Source organism: Hyperolius riggenbachi, chromosome 7 (genome assembly GCF_040937935.1).
Source record: "Hyperolius riggenbachi isolate aHypRig1 chromosome 7, aHypRig1.pri, whole genome shotgun sequence".
In the NCBI taxonomy this organism is placed as follows: domain Eukaryota; kingdom Metazoa; phylum Chordata; class Amphibia; order Anura; family Hyperoliidae; genus Hyperolius; species Hyperolius riggenbachi.
This window is the reverse complement of record NC_090652.1, coordinates 73,244,672-73,266,796: the sequence shown is the minus strand read 5'-3', so window position 1 is coordinate 73,266,796 and position 22,125 is coordinate 73,244,672. Positions and strand designations below refer to the sequence as shown.

At 47.4% G+C, this 22,125-nt stretch overlaps 1 protein-coding gene and 1 long non-coding RNA gene across 2 annotated transcripts in view; one reads left to right on the top strand and one right to left on the bottom strand.

Annotated features, from left to right (window-relative positions):
• LOC137524338 (uncharacterized) overlaps positions 1 to 22,125 on the bottom strand; it is a 128,919-nt gene that overhangs the window by 92,514 nt on the left and 14,280 nt on the right. The gene's annotated exons all lie outside the window — the stretch shown is intronic.
• MMP25 (matrix metallopeptidase 25) overlaps positions 8,545 to 22,125 on the top strand; it is a 37,939-nt gene continuing 24,358 nt past the window's right edge. Inside the window, exons 1-3 of the mRNA XM_068244080.1 lie at positions 8,545 to 9,090; positions 17,879 to 18,011; positions 21,416 to 21,551. Of these exons, the coding sequence (XP_068100181.1) occupies positions 9,007 to 9,090; positions 17,879 to 18,011; positions 21,416 to 21,551 (353 nt within the window). The 5' untranslated portion in view covers positions 8,545 to 9,006. The remainder of the gene's footprint in view (positions 9,091 to 17,878; positions 18,012 to 21,415; positions 21,552 to 22,125) is intronic.

Here is a 22,125-nt window from a genome sequence, read left to right as displayed (position 1 = left end):
GTTGAAAGGCAAGTGGTGTCATCTCTGGCACACAGCGTTGGGTCAAGGGTCCACCTGACCACAGATGCCTGGTCTGCCAAGCACGGTCAGGGCAGGTACATTACTTACACAGCCCATTGGGTCAACCTGGTGACCGCTGGCAAGCAGGGAGTACGTGGCTGTGCACCTCCATGGCTTGCAGGCAGGCCTGCTGCCATCTCCTCTCCTCCTGCTATATCCTCTTCGCTGTCCTCCTCCTCCTTGGCTGAGTGGCAGTGCTACTCTACTGGTGCTGCGATCTCCTCTCCAGCTACACAGCCCCAGCTCCCCAGGGCCTATGATGCATGCCAGGTATGACGGTGTCACGCCATCTTAGAGATGTCTTGCCTCAAAGCGGAGAGTCACACTGGAGCAGCTCTCCTGGCTGCTCTGTACAAACAAGTGGATCAGTGGCTGACCCCGCACCAACTGGAGATCGGCAACGTGGTGTGTGACAACGGCAGCAATCTCATTTCGGCTTTGAATTTGGGAAAGTTGACACATGTACCCTGCATGGCACATGTGCTAAATCTAATAATTCAGAGATTAGTGTGTAAGTACCCAGGCTTACAGGACATCCTGAAGCAGTCCAGGAAGGTATGTGGGCATTTCAGGCGGTCTTACACGGCCATGGCACGCTTTTCCGATATTCAACGGGGAAACAACTTGCCGGTGAGACGATTGATTTGCGATAGCCCGACTCGCTGGAATTCAACGCTCCTGATGTTCAACCGCCTGCTACAACAGGAGAAAGCCCTCGCTGGAATTCAACGCTCCTGATGTTCAACCGCCTGCTACAACAGGAGAAAGCCCTCGCTGGAATTCAACGCTCCTGATGTTCAACCGCCTGCTACAACAGGAGAAAGCCGTCAAACAGTATCTCTACAACTACAGTCAAAGGACATGCTCTGGGGAGAGGGGGATGATCTGGCCGAAGTACTGGACACTCATGCGAAATGCCTGCAGGCTCATGCGGCCGTTTGAGGAGGTTACAAACCTGGTGAGTCGCAGTGAAGGCGCCATCAGCAACTTGATTCCATATGCTTTCACCCTGGAGCGTGCCATGCGTAGAGTGGTGGATCAAGCTGTGGAGAAGCGTGAACAGGAACAGGAGGAAGAGTTGTGGGATCAATTCTCAGCAAAACCAGATGATTCCTCAACACCTGCGGCAGCACAGAGGGGGGAGGAGGTGGAGGAAGAGTCGTGTGGGGAAGAGGAGTCAAATGATGAGGAAGGTGTTTTTTGGAGGAGGAGGCGGAAGAACAACCGCAGCAGGCGTCGCTGGGTGCTTGTGCTGCTCAACTTTCCCGTGGTATTCTTCGTGGCTGGGGGAAGGAGAAGAACTTACCTGACATTACTGAGGAAGAGCAAGAGGAGATGGATAGTACGTCTGCATCCAAATTTGTGCAGATGGCGTCTTTCATGCTGTCCAGCCTGTTGCGGAACCCTGTATAAAAAAACTCAAAGGGAATGAGCTGTACTGGGTGGCAACACTACTAGACCCTCGGTATAAGCACAAAGTGGCAGAGATGTTTCCAAATCACCAGACGGCAGAAAGGATGTAGCACCTGCAGAACAAGCTGGCAACTATGCTTTACAGTGCGTTTAAGGGTGATGTCACAGCACAACGGAATAAAGGTACCACTGCCAGTAATCCTTCTCCCATGTCCACGCAGGCAAGGACAGGATGCTCTAGCGATTTCATGGTGATGTTGGACATGCGGACATTCTTTAGTCCAACCGCCTTAGCCCCTCCGGATCCACCCTCCACCAACGCCTCAACCGGCAGGCAGCTGACTACCTGGCCTTAAGTTTGGAATATAACCCTGCATTTCAACTTTGCTCTAAAACATTATTTACAGCATATTATATGCAACCAGCATTTTTTTTTACTAGACCAGCATTGGAAGGGTTAAACACAGAGGTTTAAAGTTCCGTGGAGAGATATGCAGAAGTTCAGATAGATACATTGAACAAAATAGAATGTAACAAGTGATAAATGTTACACACTCTTTGGCTGTCCTCCAGCTCCTTCTCAGTCAGAGAGAGTGAGTCACATGCCACACTTAGATACATTTTGTTTACATAAATGTATCTATGTCAGCTTTGGTTGCGTCTGCAGTTCTGTCCAGGAACTTTAAAGCTCTGTGTGTAACCCTTCCAATGCTGGTCTAGTAAAAAAAAAATGCTGGTTGCATATAATATACTGTAAATAATGTTTTAGAGCAAAGTTGAAATGCAGGGTTATATTCCGCTTTAAGTGTGGATGTAGACACTGTGAGCAGCGATGAACCCCTGGACTACTGGGTGCGCAGGCTTGACCTGTGGCCAGAGCTGTCACAATTTGCCATCCAACTTCTGGCTTGCCCTGCCTCAAGCGTCCTGTCAGAAAGGACCTTCAGCGCAGCTGGAGGCATTGTCACTGAGAAGAGAAGTCGCCTAAGCGACAAAAGTGTTCAGTACCTCACCTTTATCAAAATGAATGAGGCGTGGATCCTGGAGGACTACTGCCCGTCCGAAGACTAGGTCAGTTCCCACACACAGCATCTCTGCCTGCACACCGTATGACTGGCTGCCTGCCCCAAGACATAGTCGCTTCCCACACAGCATCTCCGCCTGCAGGCCACTTGACTGCCTTCTCCGCCACCACCAGGCAGATTCCTGCTATAATAATTTTTCTGGTGCGTGTACATGCCTGCCTAATTTTTCTGGCTGCACTGCAGCTGCAACAACAAAACAAAAGGCATGTACATGTGTCAATTCCCCTTCGTGATCGCTACCTTGCCGCGGTGAAGGGGCTTGCGTATCACAATGAAGCAATGACCGCCGGTTATATGAGTGTCTCGGGTGGGGGCACACCCAAGATAATAAGGTCGTTGCTTCATTGTAAAAACAAAACAGAGGACACCGAGAGCCCAATAGTGCAATATTGTCTGGTAAGCTCAATATATAAAATAATGTCAAAGGTTCTTATACTCACAAATGTGTGGGTTACCATCAGGCAACCACTTGACAGGCAGGTGGGGAGTATTAGTACCTGACCCCACTCAGGTATAAAAGTCGCTCTCTGTAGATAGAAAAATGGGGAAAGAACCCCTCCACCAGGGGTGGACTTAATAGTGCTGTAATATGTACGAACAGAGGCGCCAAGCAGAGTAAAACAATGTTTTAAAAACGATAAAAAGAGGGAAGTCGAGGTGGACTTACCTCCCTCTGGTAGTGGACATATACTCAAATGCAGAGTAAAAATATATATACAATTTATTCACCTCTCCATAAAATCGCAACGCGTTTCGCGGTCAACAGTCCCGCTTCATCAGGCAGTATAGGAGCATAAAAAACTGGTTCAGGTCCATAAAGCGTGTGAGGCGCTCACACGCTTTATGGACCTGAACCAGTTTTTTATGCTCCTATACTGCCTGATGAAGCGGGACTGTTGACCGCGAAACGCGTTGCGATTTTATGGAGAGGTGAATAAATTGTATATATATTTTTACTCTGCATTTGAGTATATGTCCACTACCAGAGGGAGGTAAGTCCACCTCGACTTCCCTCTTTTTATCGTTTTTAGAACATTGTTTTACTCTGCTTGGCGCCTCTGTTCGTACATGTTGCTTCATTGTGTACAGACCAAATTCGATCAGCTGGACACTCAATCACTGTCATTCAGCTACTTCAGCCCGACCATATGGGCTTGAAAACTGCCATGGCCTGCACTCTCGCCATGGTGTGCAGTAGTCCAGCACGACAGTCACTACACAAACAGCTGTTTGCGGTGCGTTACACAGTGAGTTTGGTCTGTCAGTTTGAAGCAGTACACTAATTACACTACCTGATTGATGTATACACATGCAAGATGTTTTAAAACACTTTAGGCCTCCAATTTAGCATGCAATGTGATTTCTGCCCTTAAAACGCTGCTGTGCGTCAAATCCAAATTTTTCGCCGGGACTTTTGGCGTGTATCCCACTCCGCCATGCAAAAACTCAGATGTTCGACCCCTTGAAAAATCTTTTCCATCACTTTTGTGGCCAGCATAAATGTTTCTAGTTTTCAAAGTTCGCATCCCCATTGAAGTCTATTGCGGTTCGCGAAAGTTTGCGCGAACAGAACTTTTGCGGAAATTTGCGTTCGAGGTTCGCAAACCGAAAATCGGAGGTTCAAGCCATCTCTACTTTTAACAGTATCTGGATCAGGGGCGTAGCAATAGAGGTTGCAGAGGTTGCAAGAGCATCGGGGCCCTTAGGCCAGAAGGGCCCTCCCTCAACTACAGTATTAGCTCTCTATTGGTCCTGTGCTCATAATAATCACTTCTATATATACTTTGAATAGTGGTAATCATTAAACCATTCCCCATCCCCTTCTTGCACCTCGGACACTGTAGTTGCCATCGGCAGGTTTTGGTGCGCCTTATCAGTTGTTATGTAAAGTGTGCTGGGGGGCCCCGTTGTAAAACTAGCATTGGGGCCCACAGCTCCTTAGCTATGCCACTGATCCGTTTGTCCTGTTTAATGTACGTTGGCTGACACACTCCTGCCTCATATGGCCTGTGACAATGGGGACACCTGCAACATCAGAGTCACATTACTCAGTTATTGTGTTAAACCTTTTTGTGAAACAATTTTTGACCACATACCTCAGTTGTGACAGGTCCGTGACATCCGCTGGCATTGCCACAGATCCCCTAAAGCCGCTGTCACGTTTTCTAAAATACAGCGACAGCACAATCTGCCACTACACATAACGATTTCTCACACATTAAAGGACAACTGTAATGAGATACATTTATTTCCTTTTAAGCAATACCAGTTGCCTGGCCATCCTGCTGATCCTCTGCCTCTAATACAGGGGCGTAGCAATAGGGGTTGCCGAGGTTGCGACCGCATCAGGGCCCTTGGGCCAGAGGGGCCTTCCCTCAACTGCAGTATTAGCTTTCTTTTGGTCCTGTGCTCATAATAATCACTTCTATAGATACTATGAGTAGTGGTAATTATTAACATACTGTTCCCCATCCCCTTCTTGCACCTCTGACACTGTAGTTGCCATTGGCAGGTTTTGGTGCGTCATATCAATTTATGTATAGAGTGCATGGGGGGCCCCATTGTAAAACTTGCATCGGGGCCCACAGCTCCTTAGCTACGCCACTGCTCTAATACGTTTAGCCATAGACCCTGAACAAGCATGCAGCATAACAAGTGTTTCTGACATTATTGTCAGATCTGGCTGGATTAGCTGCATGCTTGTTTCTGGTGCTATTCAGACACTACTGCTGCCAAATAGATCAGCAGGGCAGCCAGGCAACTGGTATTTAAAGGGAAATAAATATGGCAGCCACCATTTCTCTCCCACTTCAGTTGTCCTTTAAACCAGAACTGAACTCAGAACTTCCTCTCTGCTCTAAAAGATAAGCACAGCATAATGACTTTTAAAGAAAAAAAATGTTACAGCTGATACAAATCCTGCAATAAATCTGCAGTGTGTCTACTTCCTGCTTTCATGGAAGCAGACATAGGTTTAACAACCTGTTTTTACAAACTTGCTGCACTGCTGAGGCAGCCAGCTGACACAGCTGAGAGATCAAGTTACACTTGTGACTAGTCACAGATGAGGGGGAATTAGACAGGCTAAACTCTCTAAGGGTTGTCTCACATTAGAGGCGTTTTCGGCCTTTTTTTCAAGTGCAGGCGATTTTTAAAATCGCCCCCAAAACGCTTGTGCGATGAATGTCTGTGAGACGGTCCATATCAGCGCGGTTCGTGCGCTATGCGTTCAGCAAAGCGCTGCCTGGACCATTTTTGGGGCGACTTTGCTATAATGGAAGGAATCGGAAGAGCACTAAATGTTCAAAAAATCGTTTTGTGGGGCGATTGCGTTTTAAAGAATAAATACATTGTATTTATTGTTTTCCGGGTCAAAGTTCACTTTCCTGACTTGCGTCAGGCAGTTCACTTAAAAAACGCTTAGAAAAGCGCTTTTCACAAAACCGGAAGCCCTAGAAATCGAACAAAAAAAATTGCTAAAAAAACTCCAACGCGAATACTAGCGGATTGCAATGTGAACAAGCCCGCAATACATACAGGGTGGATTTCTCTGCTTTCCTTCTGTCCTGCGCAAGAGTTCAGGTTCACTTTAGGTGGAACTCCACCCTTCATATGGTGGGCAAACTATACGAGAGAAGATGGACTATCAGGCACTATTTGCTGAAGCTAGGCACAAGGGATCCCGCCACCTCTCAGGTGGGTTTTTTTTTCCACAGGTGCCCAGTGACTGCACATGTGTGTGGTGTGCTCATTTCTTTGCTCCTTTCAGCAGGTCACAGAATTTGAGAGTCAGGAGCAGTCAGTTTTCAGCGCCGGCCAGCTGCTGTGCTTTGGCTGCAGATTGGCACCCCTGGTTGACAAAGTCATCAATGGAGTTTTCAATTCATGGTATTCGCTCCCATGTAGTTTCATGAGAACGTTTTGTGAATATGCTTTTGCTCTTCCCTAAAGCTACGTACTGATGCTGGTTTCAGCTCTGCTGTGGCAGATGATAAAGACCTCCTACTGTGACCGCCTAGAGGTCAGATACAGATCCAGCATGCCCGATCTTTAGCAGTACCCCATGCCGGAGCACCGTATGATCTCAATGTTCTCCCCTTTCCCCAGGAATCTGCTCTGTTGTGCACCACTTGTTGAACCTTCACCCTCTCCTCATTCCATAGCAATAGATGCAATGGGAAAATCGATATTGATCGGGGGCAGTTTTGACAATACAGCTTCCTCCAACCGTCTTTAGGCTCATCGGTCCCTCCCCGTCCTCCCAGGCCGCCTGGCAGGGCAGATTCAAGCCTCAATGGGGCCCCCTCCCCGATCCCCGGCATATTCACCTTCCTTGGCCCTTGAATCAATTTGCGCCCTTCCCCCTTCAACGTTACTGTCTATCCGTGACCCCGGAATTGTTTGTAAGCATTGCGACTCACCTGTCCAAGATGCGCTGCTCCAGTCCTCTCTCTCGTCTTCATCCTCGCAGGGCCGCCTCTTCTCAGTGACCCGCCGCATGTTATTGCATAATGACCTGTGACAGGTCATGGAGAAGAGGCAGTGAGAGTGTGGATGAAGACTGGAAGAACAGTTGGAGCAGCACGCCAGGGCAGTTGAGGTGCTATGCAGACAAAACTTGCAGGGGTCCTGGGGAGCACAAGTTAAGGGGAGACCTGGGTGAACCCAGCAGCACTTGGGGGGCCATGGTGCAATTGCTCCCTTTGCCTCATGGGGGTTTCTCAGGGATTTCTTTGTTTTTAAATGCATTCCCTAACCAGCAGTTGCTCAGTCCAATTGCCAGAATAGTGTGGAAGTGACTAGAGGGAGGCTGGCTGCTTTCTTACTATTTTGGCAGTTGCCATTAAGGGCTAGTTTTTCACTGTACAGGAAGTGGTTTTAGAGTGAAGTGGATTTAGAGAAAATCCTTCTTAGCATTTCCCATTTTAACTGTGGCTATTTTGAAGCCAATCGTGATGTCATTTCCTCCCTTACTCTCCTCTGCCTGATTGTGTATGCATTGCCTGCCCTCCACTATAGAAAGTGCATTGCCTCAGCATGAGAAATATTGGCCAATCAGAGAGGAACAGAGGTGTGTGAGGGGAAAAGAGGAGGGAAAGAGGCTTCAGCCAATCAGGCTGCATTAGTTAAATCTGAGGGGAAAGTAGAGAAGCAAAAAGGACAACCCAGCATGCCCTGCAACTTCCTTTTTGTGTACCAAATTTTGTGTGTAACAAATAAGAGTACGGTAAACTGGGGAATGATCATGTATCAACAAGAAAAGTAATCGTGATTTTAACTTTTGGATTGTCTGGTTAGCATCCTTATTACTTGTTTGCCAGATAAAAACAAAGAATTGATTTTTGATTTTATGCCGGTCAGTTACACTTTAACACTGAAATGAATTGCTCAAAAAATGTTGCATGCACCATGTTTGAGATTTCAGCAAATCACTCATCACTGGTGATCGCTACTGTGTGAACACTACCATTGACATGCATTAGCAGCAACACTTAACTGATCACCAGCGATCAGCAAAGTGCTGCCAAAGCGCCCAGTGTGAACTAGCCATAAGGAAAAAAAACCTGAGAGTCCCCCATGAGGAAATGGGCTAGTCTAAAACCTGTCAGTTCTGTCATATTTTAATTGCTTACTTTTTTTTCCCGCTGTAGTGGTCCTATTTATCTTTTCTTCCATACTCACTTGGTATTCTAATCTATGGACATCTGTATGAAGTAGAGAGACAGTGTGTTGTTGAAATGATATTTACTAAAATTATTTATTAAGAGTAATGAAGCTGAATGGTTACATATATGAATGAAAAGATGAATATAAATGAGTGGTTTCATGAGAGCTTTTTCTCTCCCATCAAAGAGTAGCTTCTCTGAAACACAGGCATCAGTTACATCCCCCTCCAACCCCCACCAACCAGGCAGCCAGGGGAGGAAGGGGGAGGCTCAGTACTGCTAATATAGGCAGATGAGATGGGGCAGAGAGACTGTGTGCTGAAGTGCTGAAGGAGAGCGCACAGTGGTCAGGCAGTGAAGAGCACAGATAACGGGTACCCACACAGGATCAGAGGCGTAGGTTTGCACAGGCAGAGAACACAGCAGGAGACACACAGGAGCAGGAACACAGTGACAGAGATTCAGAGTGCACAGGTCAGAACTGCACAACTTACTGCAATAAGTCCATAAAGCAGTGAGGATTTTTTACACTAATGCATTAAATCACAATTCCGGTTTGCGATTACAATTTGCGATTTTCACTGGATGCTAGCAACACAGAAAGAAAAACGCAGAAAGAACGCAATATGCGGGACTTTTATTAGTCGCATAAAAAAATCGGGATTGCATGAGACTGACCAGTGAGACTACAGGAGCAGCACATGGAGAGAGACTGCACGACCAACAGAGAGTGTTCGCTAAGAGCAGAAGGGCTCTAGAAAGTCTGAAGAGAGTGGAGGACCATGGAGATCACCTGGATTGTCTTCTGTGCCTTTCTGACCATTGCTGGAGCCACCCCCAAACCAGGAGACATCAACAAAGGACTGGTGAGGAAATGGAGAGATGCACTGTCAGAGTGTTATAGAGAGGGACAGAGGGAGCATGAGAGAGAGCAGACCGGGGCGAGAGGTTTGGGGTGAGGACAGTGGGGTGGGTGGGGTGAGGTATCTGGGCATGGATTATGGAGTTGAGCAGACAAGGACATTGTCCAGGGTGGGAAGTAGCTGTGTTACAGCCATAGATATTGATAGTGGAGAGTGTGAAGGTGATGTCATATTCAGCAAAACAGGGAGAAACCCAATCCCCTCACCATAAACATGACCATCAGAAGATGCCTTCAGCTTCATTTTCAGCATTTTCAGGCATGGGCGTTGCTAGGGGATCCATCTGAAAATAGCACCTGTGAATAATGGCGCACGGTGTTGCTGTTAATCTGTTTGTCGCTTATCGCTATTTAACGTTAAAGCCTTATCGTTATTTAGCTCTGTTTCTTTTATTGAAAATTAGCATTAACACACAGAACCCTCTCTGTACCTATCCCTAACCCCCAGACCCCCTGGTGGTGCCTAACCCTAACCACCCCCCTGGTGGTTCCTAACCCTAAGACCGCCCTGGTGGTGCCTAACCCTAACCACCGCCCTGGTGGTGCCCAACTTTAGCCACCGCCCTGGTGGTGCCTAACCCTAACCACCGCCCTGGTGGTCCCTAACCCTAACCACCGCCCTGATGGTGCCTAACTCTAACCTTGACAGTGTTACATTAAATCCATTCACCGTTTTGCAGTTAAATAACATCTGCAGTTTGGATAATGTAGGGCGCTTATTATTCAGTACTAACGATAAATAGCGATAAGTATCTTTTTAACGTGGCGCCATTTTTATGCATAGGCGCTGTGCGCCATTATTCACTGATTCGGTTACTAGGACCTCAGAAGTCCCGGGGCACTTTTGGGTTATGTCAGAAATGTGAGCGTAGCCTGACATGGGAGCAATTGGCACGGTTGGGGCCCAACAGGCATCACTTAAAACTGACTCAACTGTTTAAATGGGCATCACTAAGGGCTTGTTTCCAGTAGGGGTGGGCCGCAGCGTTTCTGCGTACGAGAATCTGGAAGCGGAATCTCCCCCTATTGAAATCAATAGGCTGCTTCCGAATCCCATGCGGAAGGAAAGGGGGGGGGGGGGGCAGACCTACACATCCGAATCCCCCAAGCTGGCAGCAGAGCGAGTAGGCTGAGCGGCAAGAGTGACAAGACTGCATGAGTAGCTGAAATCTACACCCTGGCAGCGATAACTGCTCCCAAACAGCATAGATATCAACCAACAAGGTCTGCAGCAACCGTTTACTACAAACACTTAACATTAATGAATTGTCCCACACCAGTAGCCTCTATCCCATAGCAGGGAGTTTATCAGCTTTAGCAGCAACTAAACTCACACTATACTAAATGGTTAAAAGTTAAATAAAAAATGCCAGGACCTGTAATAAAAAAAGTGCTCTTGGGAGATACTTACCTCGGGAGGGGGAAGCCTCTGGATCCTATTGAGACTTTCCCCTCCTCCTGTGCATCCCCAATTCAGCGCTGGCACCCCATTGGCTCCAGAACCCCAACAAGCTTGTGACACGCCTCATGCAGGCGCACTTGCGGCTTTCCATTCGGGCTCCGGTGGAAATAGCCAAACCTGATTGGTCCGCTCTACTGCACAGTCCGCAAGTGCGCCTTTGTAAGGTGCGTCACAGGCTTGCTGTGGTTCTTGAGCCCGTGGGGTGCCAGTGCTGGATCGGGGATGCACAGGAGGTTGGGGAAGAAGCCTCTTTAGGTTCCCTGTAGGGGTACTTTTTAACCACCCTGGCGTTCTATTAAGATCGCCAGGGCGGCTGCGGGAGGGTTTTTTTTAAATAAAAAAAAAACTATTTCATGCAGCCAACTGAAAGTTGGCTGCATGAAAGCCCACTAGAGGGCGCTCCGGAGGCGTTCTTCCGATCGCCTCCGGCGGCCAGAAGTAACACGGAAGGCCGCAATGAGCGGCCTTCCGTGTTTTGCTTACTTCGTCGCCATGGCGACGAGCGGAGTGACGTCATGGACGTCAGCCGACGTCCTGACGTCAGCCGCCTCCGATCCAGCCCTTAGCGCTGGCCGGAACTATTTGTTTCGGCTGCGCAGGGCTTAGGCGGCTGGGGGGACCCTCTTTCGCCGCTGCTAGCGGCAGATCGCCGCAGAGCGGCGGCGATCAGGCAGCACACGCGGCTGGCAAAGTGCCGGCTGCGTGTGCTGCTTTTTATTTCAACAAAATCGGCCCTGCAGGGCCTGAGCGGCAGCCATCGGCGGTGATGGACGAGCTGAGCTCGTCCATACCGCTAAGATGGTTTTAAAAAAAAAAAAGTTATGAGTACAGGTTTACTTTAAATGAGCTTGTGGGACACCTGTACACATGATGATCATCATCTGAGAAGGCCACAAATCTTTTTGACGGTAAAAATGTCAGGATCTTTAAACCCTGAGCCTCTTCTGAGAATATTCAGTGATGTGACTATGTACTCTGTAAAGTGCTGTAGAAGATGTCAGTGCTACATAAATACACAATATAATAATATGGGAGGGCGTTAGTCTATGACTATGGTAGGGATTACACTTCGAGGTCCTCTGAGGACAGTCAGTCATGTGACTGTGTACTCTGTAAAGTGCTGCAGGAAATGCCAGAGCTACATAAATACAAAGTATAATAATATGGGAGGGCATTAGTCTATGACTATGGTAGGGATTACACTTAGAGGTCCTCTGAGGACAGTCAGTGATGTGACTGTGTACTCTGTAAAGTGCTGCAGGAAATGCCAGAGCTACATAAATACAAAGTATAATAATATGGGAGGGCATTAGTCTATGACTATGGTAGGGATTACACTTCGAGGTCCTCTGAGGACAGTCAGTGATGTGACTGTGTACTCTGTAAAGTGCTGCAGGAAATGCCAGAGCTACATAAATACAAAGTATAATAATATGGGAGGGCATTAGTCTATGACTATGGCATAGCTCCCAACTGTCCCTCTTTTGGAGGGACAGTCTCTCTTTTGGAGGGACAGTTCCTCTTTCCTCCCCATTGGTCCCTCTTTCAGGACTTTGTCCCTCTTTCAATGTAAATATATAGATTTCTCTACTAAAAATGTGTTTTATTGACTCTAAACTTATTTCCTATCCTTTAAATTGATAAACTACTAAACTTTAAAATGTTATGAAGGAAAATGAAGCAGGATAGAAAGGATCAGTGAGTTTTGTATTATAAAACAACATATTTTTCTTATGAAATCTTTATGGTATGCGTGACCAGGGGTGTGGCAGGGGTGTGGCATAAGTGTCCCTTTTTCTCATCTCAAAAAGTTGAGAGGTATGCTATGGTAGGGATTATACTTAGAGGTCCTCTGAGGACAGTCAGTGAAATGACTATATGATCTGTAAAGTGCTGCAGAAGAAGTCAGCCCTATAAAAATACATAATTACTAATAGTCATGTCTAGGAGATCTCATGGAGAAGCATGTGATCAGTTAGGTCAGGTGATAGATATGTAAGTCTCTGATTTGCTAATCATGATCATGTGCTAAAGCAGGAAGTGATCACAGCAAATCAGAACTTTGCACATTATCAGCCAATTATTATTATTGATTTATAAAGCGCCAACATATTCTGTGGCGCTGCACAGGCACGAAGCCTCGGCCGTAGCCATGAGTGTGGCCAGACATGGGGATGTGCACAGACAGATGTCGGCATGTGCACTCAGGCACACCATTGTTCAGCGCACATTATCTAATGCAGTGCTCTCCCCAGAATTTTTTTCCAGCTTGGTGGCATGAAAAAGTAGCTGGGTGGGACGAGATGAGATAATGCAGGCCTGGTGCTTCTGTGCACAACTCTGCTTACAGCAGAGGAGGAAGTGAACCGATGACAGCCGGGTGCTCACCAAAACTAGCTGGGTGGAGCACCCGGCTAAAAGAGCCTAGGGAGATCACTGCTAATGGTCTAAAATGAATAGTACATTTTAAACGAGTATTGTTAAAAAAAATTAAATCTATTAATACTGTATATTATTTTTGTTAAGTGCCGTTTCCATAGTTATTGTGGAAGGGGGGCGTAGTGCCCACACTTATTATATGACTTCTAGCAGATGGGCACCCTAACCGTGGGGTCACCATGGGGATGGGGAGAGGGGAGGCAAGGGGATGTGAACACACCCCATGAAAGGTTTGCTGGGGAGTCCATGGTTTCTAGTTATGTCCCTGCCGAGGTGGCAGTCAGTGGAGCTCAGGGCTTGGTCACAGGAAGGGGTATACAATGGTTGTGTTATACCAAAGTGTACACCCCCCCTCCCCCCATGCTCATCACACTGACACAGACCCCAGTAATCAGGCTGAAGGCAAAAGCACAATAGATGGCATTGCCTTCCATGCGGTGTTCTCACATCAGCCCTGAGCATTAGCTGTGAATTATTCAAAACCATTTCCCAGAAAATCAGTCGCTCCACATAAGGAAAATTAAAAATAGAAAGTTCCGTGCACGTTTGCAGAACAAAAACCAGAAAGCAGAAGTCCTGACATCATCAGTAGGTGAAATGCAAATCATTTTGAGTTGATGCAGCATTATGGATTATTGTACGCCCCAATCTAATTGTGCTGAGGTAAAATTTGATTGGTCCATCTTCAAGCTGCACAAATTTGCATAATCCTGCATTAACTCAAAATGATTTGCATCTCATTGGCCATCCCTAATGCTACATACACACTTGAGATAAAAGTCTTTGGAAAATGAAAGATCACAGACCAATTGTACCCAAAACATGTAGTATGAGAGCCATACCTACACAGTCTATTCTATTGAGCTAAACTCCCCATCAGAAATCTTTGCAAGATGCTGCACACACAGATGCTGTAGACATTCAAAAGATCAGTATCTGCTAGGCCTGAACGATTTTAGAAAAAGATTGAATCACACGATTTCTGTCAGAAATTGTGATTTCGATTCACGATTTTCTTCAAATCAAGCCAGCCTGCCACTTGCCCGGCTTATGATGGGAAAGTGCTGGAAATATTAAGCCGCCGGGACAGAGTGCGAGGGCCTGCAAGGTGGGCGGAGTCTGCTATTCCTAACTCCGTGATTGACAGCTGTGCGGGCGGAGTCTGCCGCCCGCCCAGCTAACGTTGGGAGATGTTGCGAGGATGAGTATGCCTCACGAGTGAGAGCCTGCGGGGTGGGCGGAGCCATTCGCAACAGTCCGTGATTGACAGCTGTGCGGGCGGAGTCTGCCGCCCGCCCAGCTAATGTTGGGAGATGTTGGGAGGAGGAGTATGCCGCACGAGTGTGAGAGCGGGCGGGGAATGGGCGGAGTCTGCCGCCTGCCCAGCTAATGTTGGGAGGAGGAGTATGTCGCACGAGTGTGAGAGCGGGCGGGGAATGGGCGGAGTCTGCCGCCCGCTCCGCTGATTAACTGCACAGTAGGAGGAAGTTGGGGAAGAAAGTGAGCCGGCTCCAACCCGGAGAACAAGTGTACGTAATTGTGCTGAGCCACCGCAAACTGCCGCTGCACAGAGCGGCAGAGGGGACTGCTGGACTGGCTTGCGGAGGGGGGTGGTGGTAAAAATCGTGGCTATGGCGATCACTGAATCGTCATTTTCGTGATCGCGATTTCGATCAAAAAACGATTTATCGTTCAGGCCTAGTATCTGCAAAAGATCTGTTCCTGCCAAAGATCCGTTCCTGCAAATTGCATTCCTAGTCTATGAGATCTGCAGATCATCATACACACCTCGTTTAACTGACATTCATCTGCAGATCAGACAATCATCTGCAGATCTGAAAATCCATCCTGGTGGATCTGATCTGCAGACGAATGTCTGTTAAACAAGGTGTGTATGATGATCTACAGATATCATAGACTATGAATGCATTTTGCAGTAACAGATCTTTTGCAGGAACAGATCTTTTGCAGATACTGATCTTTTGAATGTGTACGGGCATCTTTGTGTGCAGCATCTTGCAAAGATTTCTGTCTGCTGGGGAGTTCAGCTCCATAGAATAGACTGTGTAGAGTATGGCTCTCATACTACATGGAATGGGGTAAAATTGGTCTGTGATCTTTCATTTTCCAAAGACTTTTATCTCAAGTGTGTATGTAGCATAATCTTCAGCAGCTACTAGACATTTGGTATTAGAAGGATCTTGGAACTGTGGTGTTCATTTGCAGTCCCATCTAATTTGATATACAGTCTTATTGGCATACAGTATTTCCCCACTCTCTCCCACAAACTGCATCCCCTGCAGTGTCTGATCGTGCCCCCCCCCCCCCCCCCCATATCATTCTGTGCTGTGACGCATATGCGCAAAACAATCACTGTGGTCTCCAAAATGGCTAATAAAAAGCAGCCTCGGAGACACACAATGGTAATATTTTTGTCAGAGTCAAACTCATGACCTCATTCTTCACAGGCAGAGGCAGTATCTCTGACAATACTTAGCTGACTGCACTATGGTAATATTTACCAGACTGCTTTTAGGCCTCTTCCACACCAGGACGTTGCGTTTAGGGGACGTTATAGGGCGCATAACGTGCCCCTAACGCAACGCCTGGTGGTGTTGGAGCAGGACGCTACCAAGAGCCGTGTTAAAAGCAACTCTTGGTGCGCCTGCTCTGTCGGATGCGCTGCAGAGACCACATGAGCGGAGCTCTCTGCATCACGTGGTCCCGCCAGCCAATCAGCGGCCGCTCCTGGAAGTATGCTGCACTGCAAACGAACGTGCAGCGTTACTGTGTAACGCAACGTGGGCACTGTGAACAGCCCATTGATTTTTCATTGCTGTGCGGTGGGGTGCGTTACAGGCTGCACTAACGTGCGCCTGTAATGTCCCACTGTGAAAGCAGCCTTAGGGTTCACACAACCATTCTTGATTGGCCAATTTTAGCACCACCATGTAGTATTAGAGCCTACCAAAACAACATGTTCATAGATCTCAAAATCTTTTGGCCTTCATACTATATGGAGGTAGTAAAATTAGTCATTGATTGGCCAATCACAATTGGATGTGGGTACCAAGCTCAAGTCCCCTGGCTATATTATACAGAGAATACCTAATCTGTGGCTTGCCCAGTAGGATTTCTCAGTGTGGGTGGGGGAGGGCATTCTAGGACTCCCTTTGGGGCTCCAGGGACACCAAATTTTGCAAGAATGTGTAAAATCATGTATTTTACCTACCCTTCGAAGCTGAAACCTCCGCCAATTTTTGGGAGGCTTTGGCGAGACTGTAAATATGCCCCCCCCCCCCCCCCCGCCAAATTCATTAAATTTAAACACCGATATCTCTTTAACCATTCCTCCTGAAGACCAAAAATTGTAGGGTAGGGAAAGGATAACTGGTGCTACTCCTGTGTCAAATTGCTGAATGTATCTGGGGAACCAGCGGGATGGTGGGTTATTGCTCTTGTCCAGCACTGGGCAAACTATGGCTCATGGGCTGTATCCGGCCCGCAAGCACTGTTGATACGGCACGCCGCTGGGTGGCCGGGTTCTTCCGCCCTTCCTCCCTGCAGAGGCGTGAGCGGGCGATAAGAGTGGGTTAACATCTAATCTCTGCTTCCAGTGACGCACCTTCATGGCAACAAGGTGTCACGTGATACGCCGTCAGGATGTGTCAGTGTATTACAAGCTGGCATGGCCTGGAATATGCAGGGAGGGAGGAAGAGAGGGGGATTCAAAAGAAAGGAATGTGGCCCTCAGCCGGAGGCCCGGGCCGAGTAAACTTTGCCCAGCGCTGCTCTTGCCACTACTTCTCATCCTGTAATTTCTGGACTTTGTGAAAAAGCTTAAATTGCATTGACAACCATTAGCAGGGCTGGTCCTAGACTTTTTGCTGCCTGAGGCAAACTTGTGAGGATGCACCCACCACCCGATTTGGAATGATCGCACACCACCCGACAATTTACTTTAATTCAAATGAAACACTGCTGCTCTCTTGCCTCTCCCCTCCTCACACTGCACAACAAGCTGCTTTTCCCCAATGATGACCTCTTCACCTCGCTCACAGTACAAACATGCTGTCCCTGTAATCTCTGTGCCTGATGCAAGTGTTTCACCTTGCTTCATGACAGAACCGACCCTGACCAGTAGGGATGGTCAATGAGATGGAAATAACTTCAAGTTCATTTAAGATTATGTAAATGTTACATGCAAATGTATTCAGCTTGAAAAAGGACCAATTGAATCTCTCCAAGGTGAAATTCAATTGGTCGAATTTTTAAGCTGCAAAAATCTAGATAATCCTACATTAACTCGTAATTATTTGCATCCTTATCGACCACATTGTACAGATCACAGTCTCATCTCAGGGAAAACAGAAGATGGATGAGAGTTCCCAACCTGTCCAGTCAATATTCTTCACAAATAGTGATGGTCTACTCTAGGAGAACCCATTGAGAAGTTTGATCAGCTGAAATGTACAAAACTCTGATTTGCTGTGGTCACATCTTGCTTTAGCACATGACCATGACCAGCAAACCAGAGATCTACATATCTGTCACCTGACCAAAGTGATCACATGCTTCTCCATGACTTCTCCTAGACATGACCATCACTACTCTCAAACATCAACGTATCAGCACTGTCTGCAGGTATCTTATTATGACACGTGACCAGCCAGTCCAGCAAGGATCATTCAAGTCAGCGGGGGATGAGCTCATGTCTCTTAACGTGTGAGAACCTTGTAGTATCGTTGTGAGACACATACAGTAATTAAATAAAAGGTTTTATGATTTTCTATATTGTCATGTGCACCAATGACTGTCTGCTTCCCCACAGGGCTGGCTAACCCGTTATGGCTACCTGTCACCCCCGGACCCATACTCTGCCCAGCAGCAGAAGCTAGAAAGCCTGACAGAAGCTGTGAGGACCATGCAGAGATTTGCTGGCCTAGAACAAACCGGACAACTGGGTAACTACAACAATAACAAAACATTTGTAAAGCGCTTTTCTCCCATAGGACCCAAAGCGCATAAGCTCAGTACATAGTGATGTGTACAGGGGGAAAAGTTATGTGATCATAAATATCAGACTAAACAGGTTGCTTTTCAGTTTTGATTTAAACATGTCAAGGGTTGGAGCGGTCTTGATTACGCTTGGCAAGGCATTCCACAGGGTGGTAGTGGTGGTGGTAGTGGTGGTGGTGGTGGTGGTTGGGGGGTAGACAAGTTATTGGGTCCTTTTAATCTAAAGTTGTGGGAGGTGTGACGCAGTTGCAATAAATCATGGTTGTGTAGGGATTTAAATGTTCACATGCCAATTTTGATAAGGGTTCTGCATTTTATGGGTAGCCAATGTATTGACGAATTGATTGGTGTTATGTGGCAATGGCGGGGTTTGTCTTTTTAACAGTCATTCTATACTATATGCAAGCAGTGTAGGTCTTTATTTAGAAGGCCCACATAGAGAGCATTGCAATAGTCCAGCCGTGATGTGATGAAGTTGTGAACCAGGGTTGGAAGATGTTCTGGAGGAATGAGGTGCTTAATTTTTGCAATATTAGGAGAATGAAGGAATGTTTCACAACAGCTGAAATTTGATTCTTGTAATTTAATTCCCCATCACTGAGTAAACCTAAGCTGTGCACAGTGTTGGAGCTAGTAAGGTGACCACTACTAAATCTGTAGTTCCCCCTCTTGCAGTGTGTGGAAGGGTAGCCCAGACAAGAGTTTCCCAGCATTCCTAATGAAAATGGTCATTAGACATTGTTCAAGGCCCACATAGTCAACGCAGGCTGCCCCAATGGCCTAAAGCCTTTGAAGATGCCGAGATCTTTATGCACTCCAACTCAAAAAGAGGGTGAGGTTGGCATTCTTGATTAAAAAGGGGGTCTGGCAGCTTCCTAAAGCTCCAAAAGGTGTGATATGAGCTCTTTTTTGATGTAAGATGTATCTAAGGTAGATCAACAGGGGTGAATCGTGAGCTCTTCGAGGTTCCTACATCAACGGGAGTGAAATGTGAGCTCTCTAAGACCAATTTCTGTGGTGCTTCTACAAAACCTCTATAGAAGAACATAGTGAGAAATGGCCATTAGGCTAGCAGCTCCCTGCACCTACCACTCGTCTATATCCTTCTGCAATGGTATGTGCTTTACATTTTACTTGTTTCACAATGACATGTCTCCATGGGCGTCCGCACATACGGCAAAACCGGGCATCTGCCCGGGCCTGGCCGCCCGTTGCCCCCCCCCCTGGCCGCGTGCCCGTGCAGCCAGAAGGAGGGGAGCAGCGCAGAGGAGAGAGCTATGGGCACAGTGGGGAAGGGCGGACGTCTCCCCCCCCTTCCCTCACCTTAGGGGGCTCTCTCTCCCTCGCTGTCCCCTCCGGAATGAAGTGTGCAGCGGCTGGGCAGCGGGCGGAACTTACCTAGTCTCGCTCCTGCGCCGGAAGTTCTGGTGCCGCACTCTGGTCTGGATCAGACCAGAGTAGCGGCTAATCCATCCGGCGCGTGCGACGAAAGGAGGTAAGTTCCGCCCGCTGCCCTGCCGCTGCACACTTCATTCCGGACTCCGGAGGGGAGAGCGAGAGAGGGAGGGAGAGCCCCCTAAGGTGAGTGCCCATAGCTCTCCCTCTTCTCTGCGCTGCTCCCCTCCTGCTGGGGCACACATGGCCACTTTTTCTGGGGACATATACCCCTGGCTACATATACTGGGACATATCCCCCTGGCTACATATACTGGGACATATACCCCCTGCCTACATATACTGGGACATATAACCCTGCCTACATATACTGGGACATATCCCCCTGGCTACATATACTGGGACATATACCCCCTGCCTACATATACTGGGACATATACCCCCTGCCTACATATACTGGGACATATACCCCCTGCCTACATATACTGGGACATATCCCCCTGGCTACATATACTGGGCACATATACCCCTGCCTACATATACTGGGCACATATACCCCTGCCTACATATACTGGGCACATATACCCCTGCCTACATATACTGGGCACATATACCCCTGCCTACATATACTGGGCACATATACCCCTGCCTACATATACTGGGCACATATACCACTGGCTACCTGTTCTGGGGACATCTCTACCCCTGGCTACCAGTTCTGGGGACATCTATACCGCTGGCCACCTATTCTGTGGACACCTATAGACCTGGGGCTACCTATTTTGGGGAACTACTGCTGTCAGATTGAGTGTATTTTGGGGAACTGCTGCCAGGTGAGAGGTGTCTACATATTAAGGGGGCATTCTACCTATTTATGTGAAAAGCTGTCTATGTGCCTCATGACTGCTGAATTTGTCTTGTTGCGGGCCTCATGGTTACTGACTTTGTCTTGTTGGGGGCCTCATGATTTGTTGGGGGCCTCAAGATTGCTGAATTTGTCTTGTTGGGGGCCTCATGATTGCTGAATTTGTCTTGTTGGGGGCCTCATGATTGCTGAATTTGTCTTGTTGGGGGCCTCATGATTGCTGAGTTGGTCATGTTGGGGGCCTCATGATTGCTGAATTTGTCTTGATGGGGGTGGGGGGGGGGGGGGGGGGGGGGCTCATGATTGCTGAATTTGTCTTGTTGGGGGTCACATGATTGCTAACTGCGAGACTATGGAAAAACCTGAATCATCATCATATGAGACAATAGCATTAAACCTACTTTTTCCACTTTTTAAAACAGAAAATGAAACTGGGAGGTTCTAAAGAAAATGAATAATTTTTTCAGGAGTACGATGGATGAAATTGTTTATCTTCACAGTTTATTTTCAACTTAATTTTCCATAATGTTCATGTATGAGTTAAAACGTTTGTATTTAGTTTAAATTGCTGTTGGCACTTTGTGATAGTAAAGTGACTTTGCAGTTTGGACACTCGACCTCCAAAAGGTTCGCCCCCACTGTCCTAATCTAATGTCCCACCATTGCTTAGTTCATGTAAACTTGTCTCCACCCACGACCACACCCACATTCTGGTTCATGACCACACCCATTATTCGGCCATAGCTCCATTTTTTGGCGCGCGTACACAACACCAACCCAGATTTGCAGCGCGGCGCGCGTCCCGCTTTTTGCTCCCCACTTTTTGCCCCCCCCCCCCCCAAAAAAAAATAATTCTGCGGACGCCCATGCATGTCTCCTTACATTTGCACAATAAAGAAAAGTTGTCAGCAGTGCTGTATCTCACTCTCCTTCTCATAACCACAGACTGTTAATCTATATGGCTGAGCACGCTGAGTAACACCATATGCAAAGCACTGTACACAGCTACCAACACCCTCTTCAAGTCCGCCAATGTTCTACCTTCTCTTGCTGCACGTAGTTATAATTATATGTTGTGATCTTTTCTAGATGATAAAACATTAGAAATGATGAAGAAGCCTCGATGTTCTCTCCCAGACGTCATGCCTCCTAGGCTCCAGAGACGGCGCAGGAAGCGCTATGCGTTGAGTGGAACAGTGTGGCAGAAGAAGCATTTGACTTGGAGGTACAGAGACTTGAGGTTTATCAACAGTGCTGGAATCTCCAAAGTGACCTGTCTGTTTGTCCACAAATCCAGCTCCTCAGCTCAGACATTATTGACTTTTTAGCGATCACCGAAACCTCCGTGGGAGCGCTGAAAGAACAGCGCAGGAGACTGGGGCGCAGCTGGCGCCTCCACAGGCTGCAATAGTGGCGCTCAGTGAGCGATTTGGGCGCCATCAAATGACGGAGCACAATTTACTCTAAAAACATTGTAATTTGACCGCCAGCATTAGCTGGAAGCCGAATTACATCTTTCCTCGACTATCAATGGGGGCCTGGAGGGGGAATAGTAATTAGCGCAGCCGGGACTTGTGCAGGAGCAGGGTGAGCCGTTTAAAGGCTTTACCCCCCGCCCAAGTTTCATAGCTATGCCTTCAGTGGTGTGAAATCATAATTTCTTCTTCTGCTGTGGCCCATCTTGAAGACTTGGCCAAACTGGCTTGTTTCTGATTTTGAATTCCCCCTTATGAAACATTAAATTGCTTATTTTTGTTTGCCCATTGTAAAAAAAATTTCCTCAAGATTAGTTTGTGCTA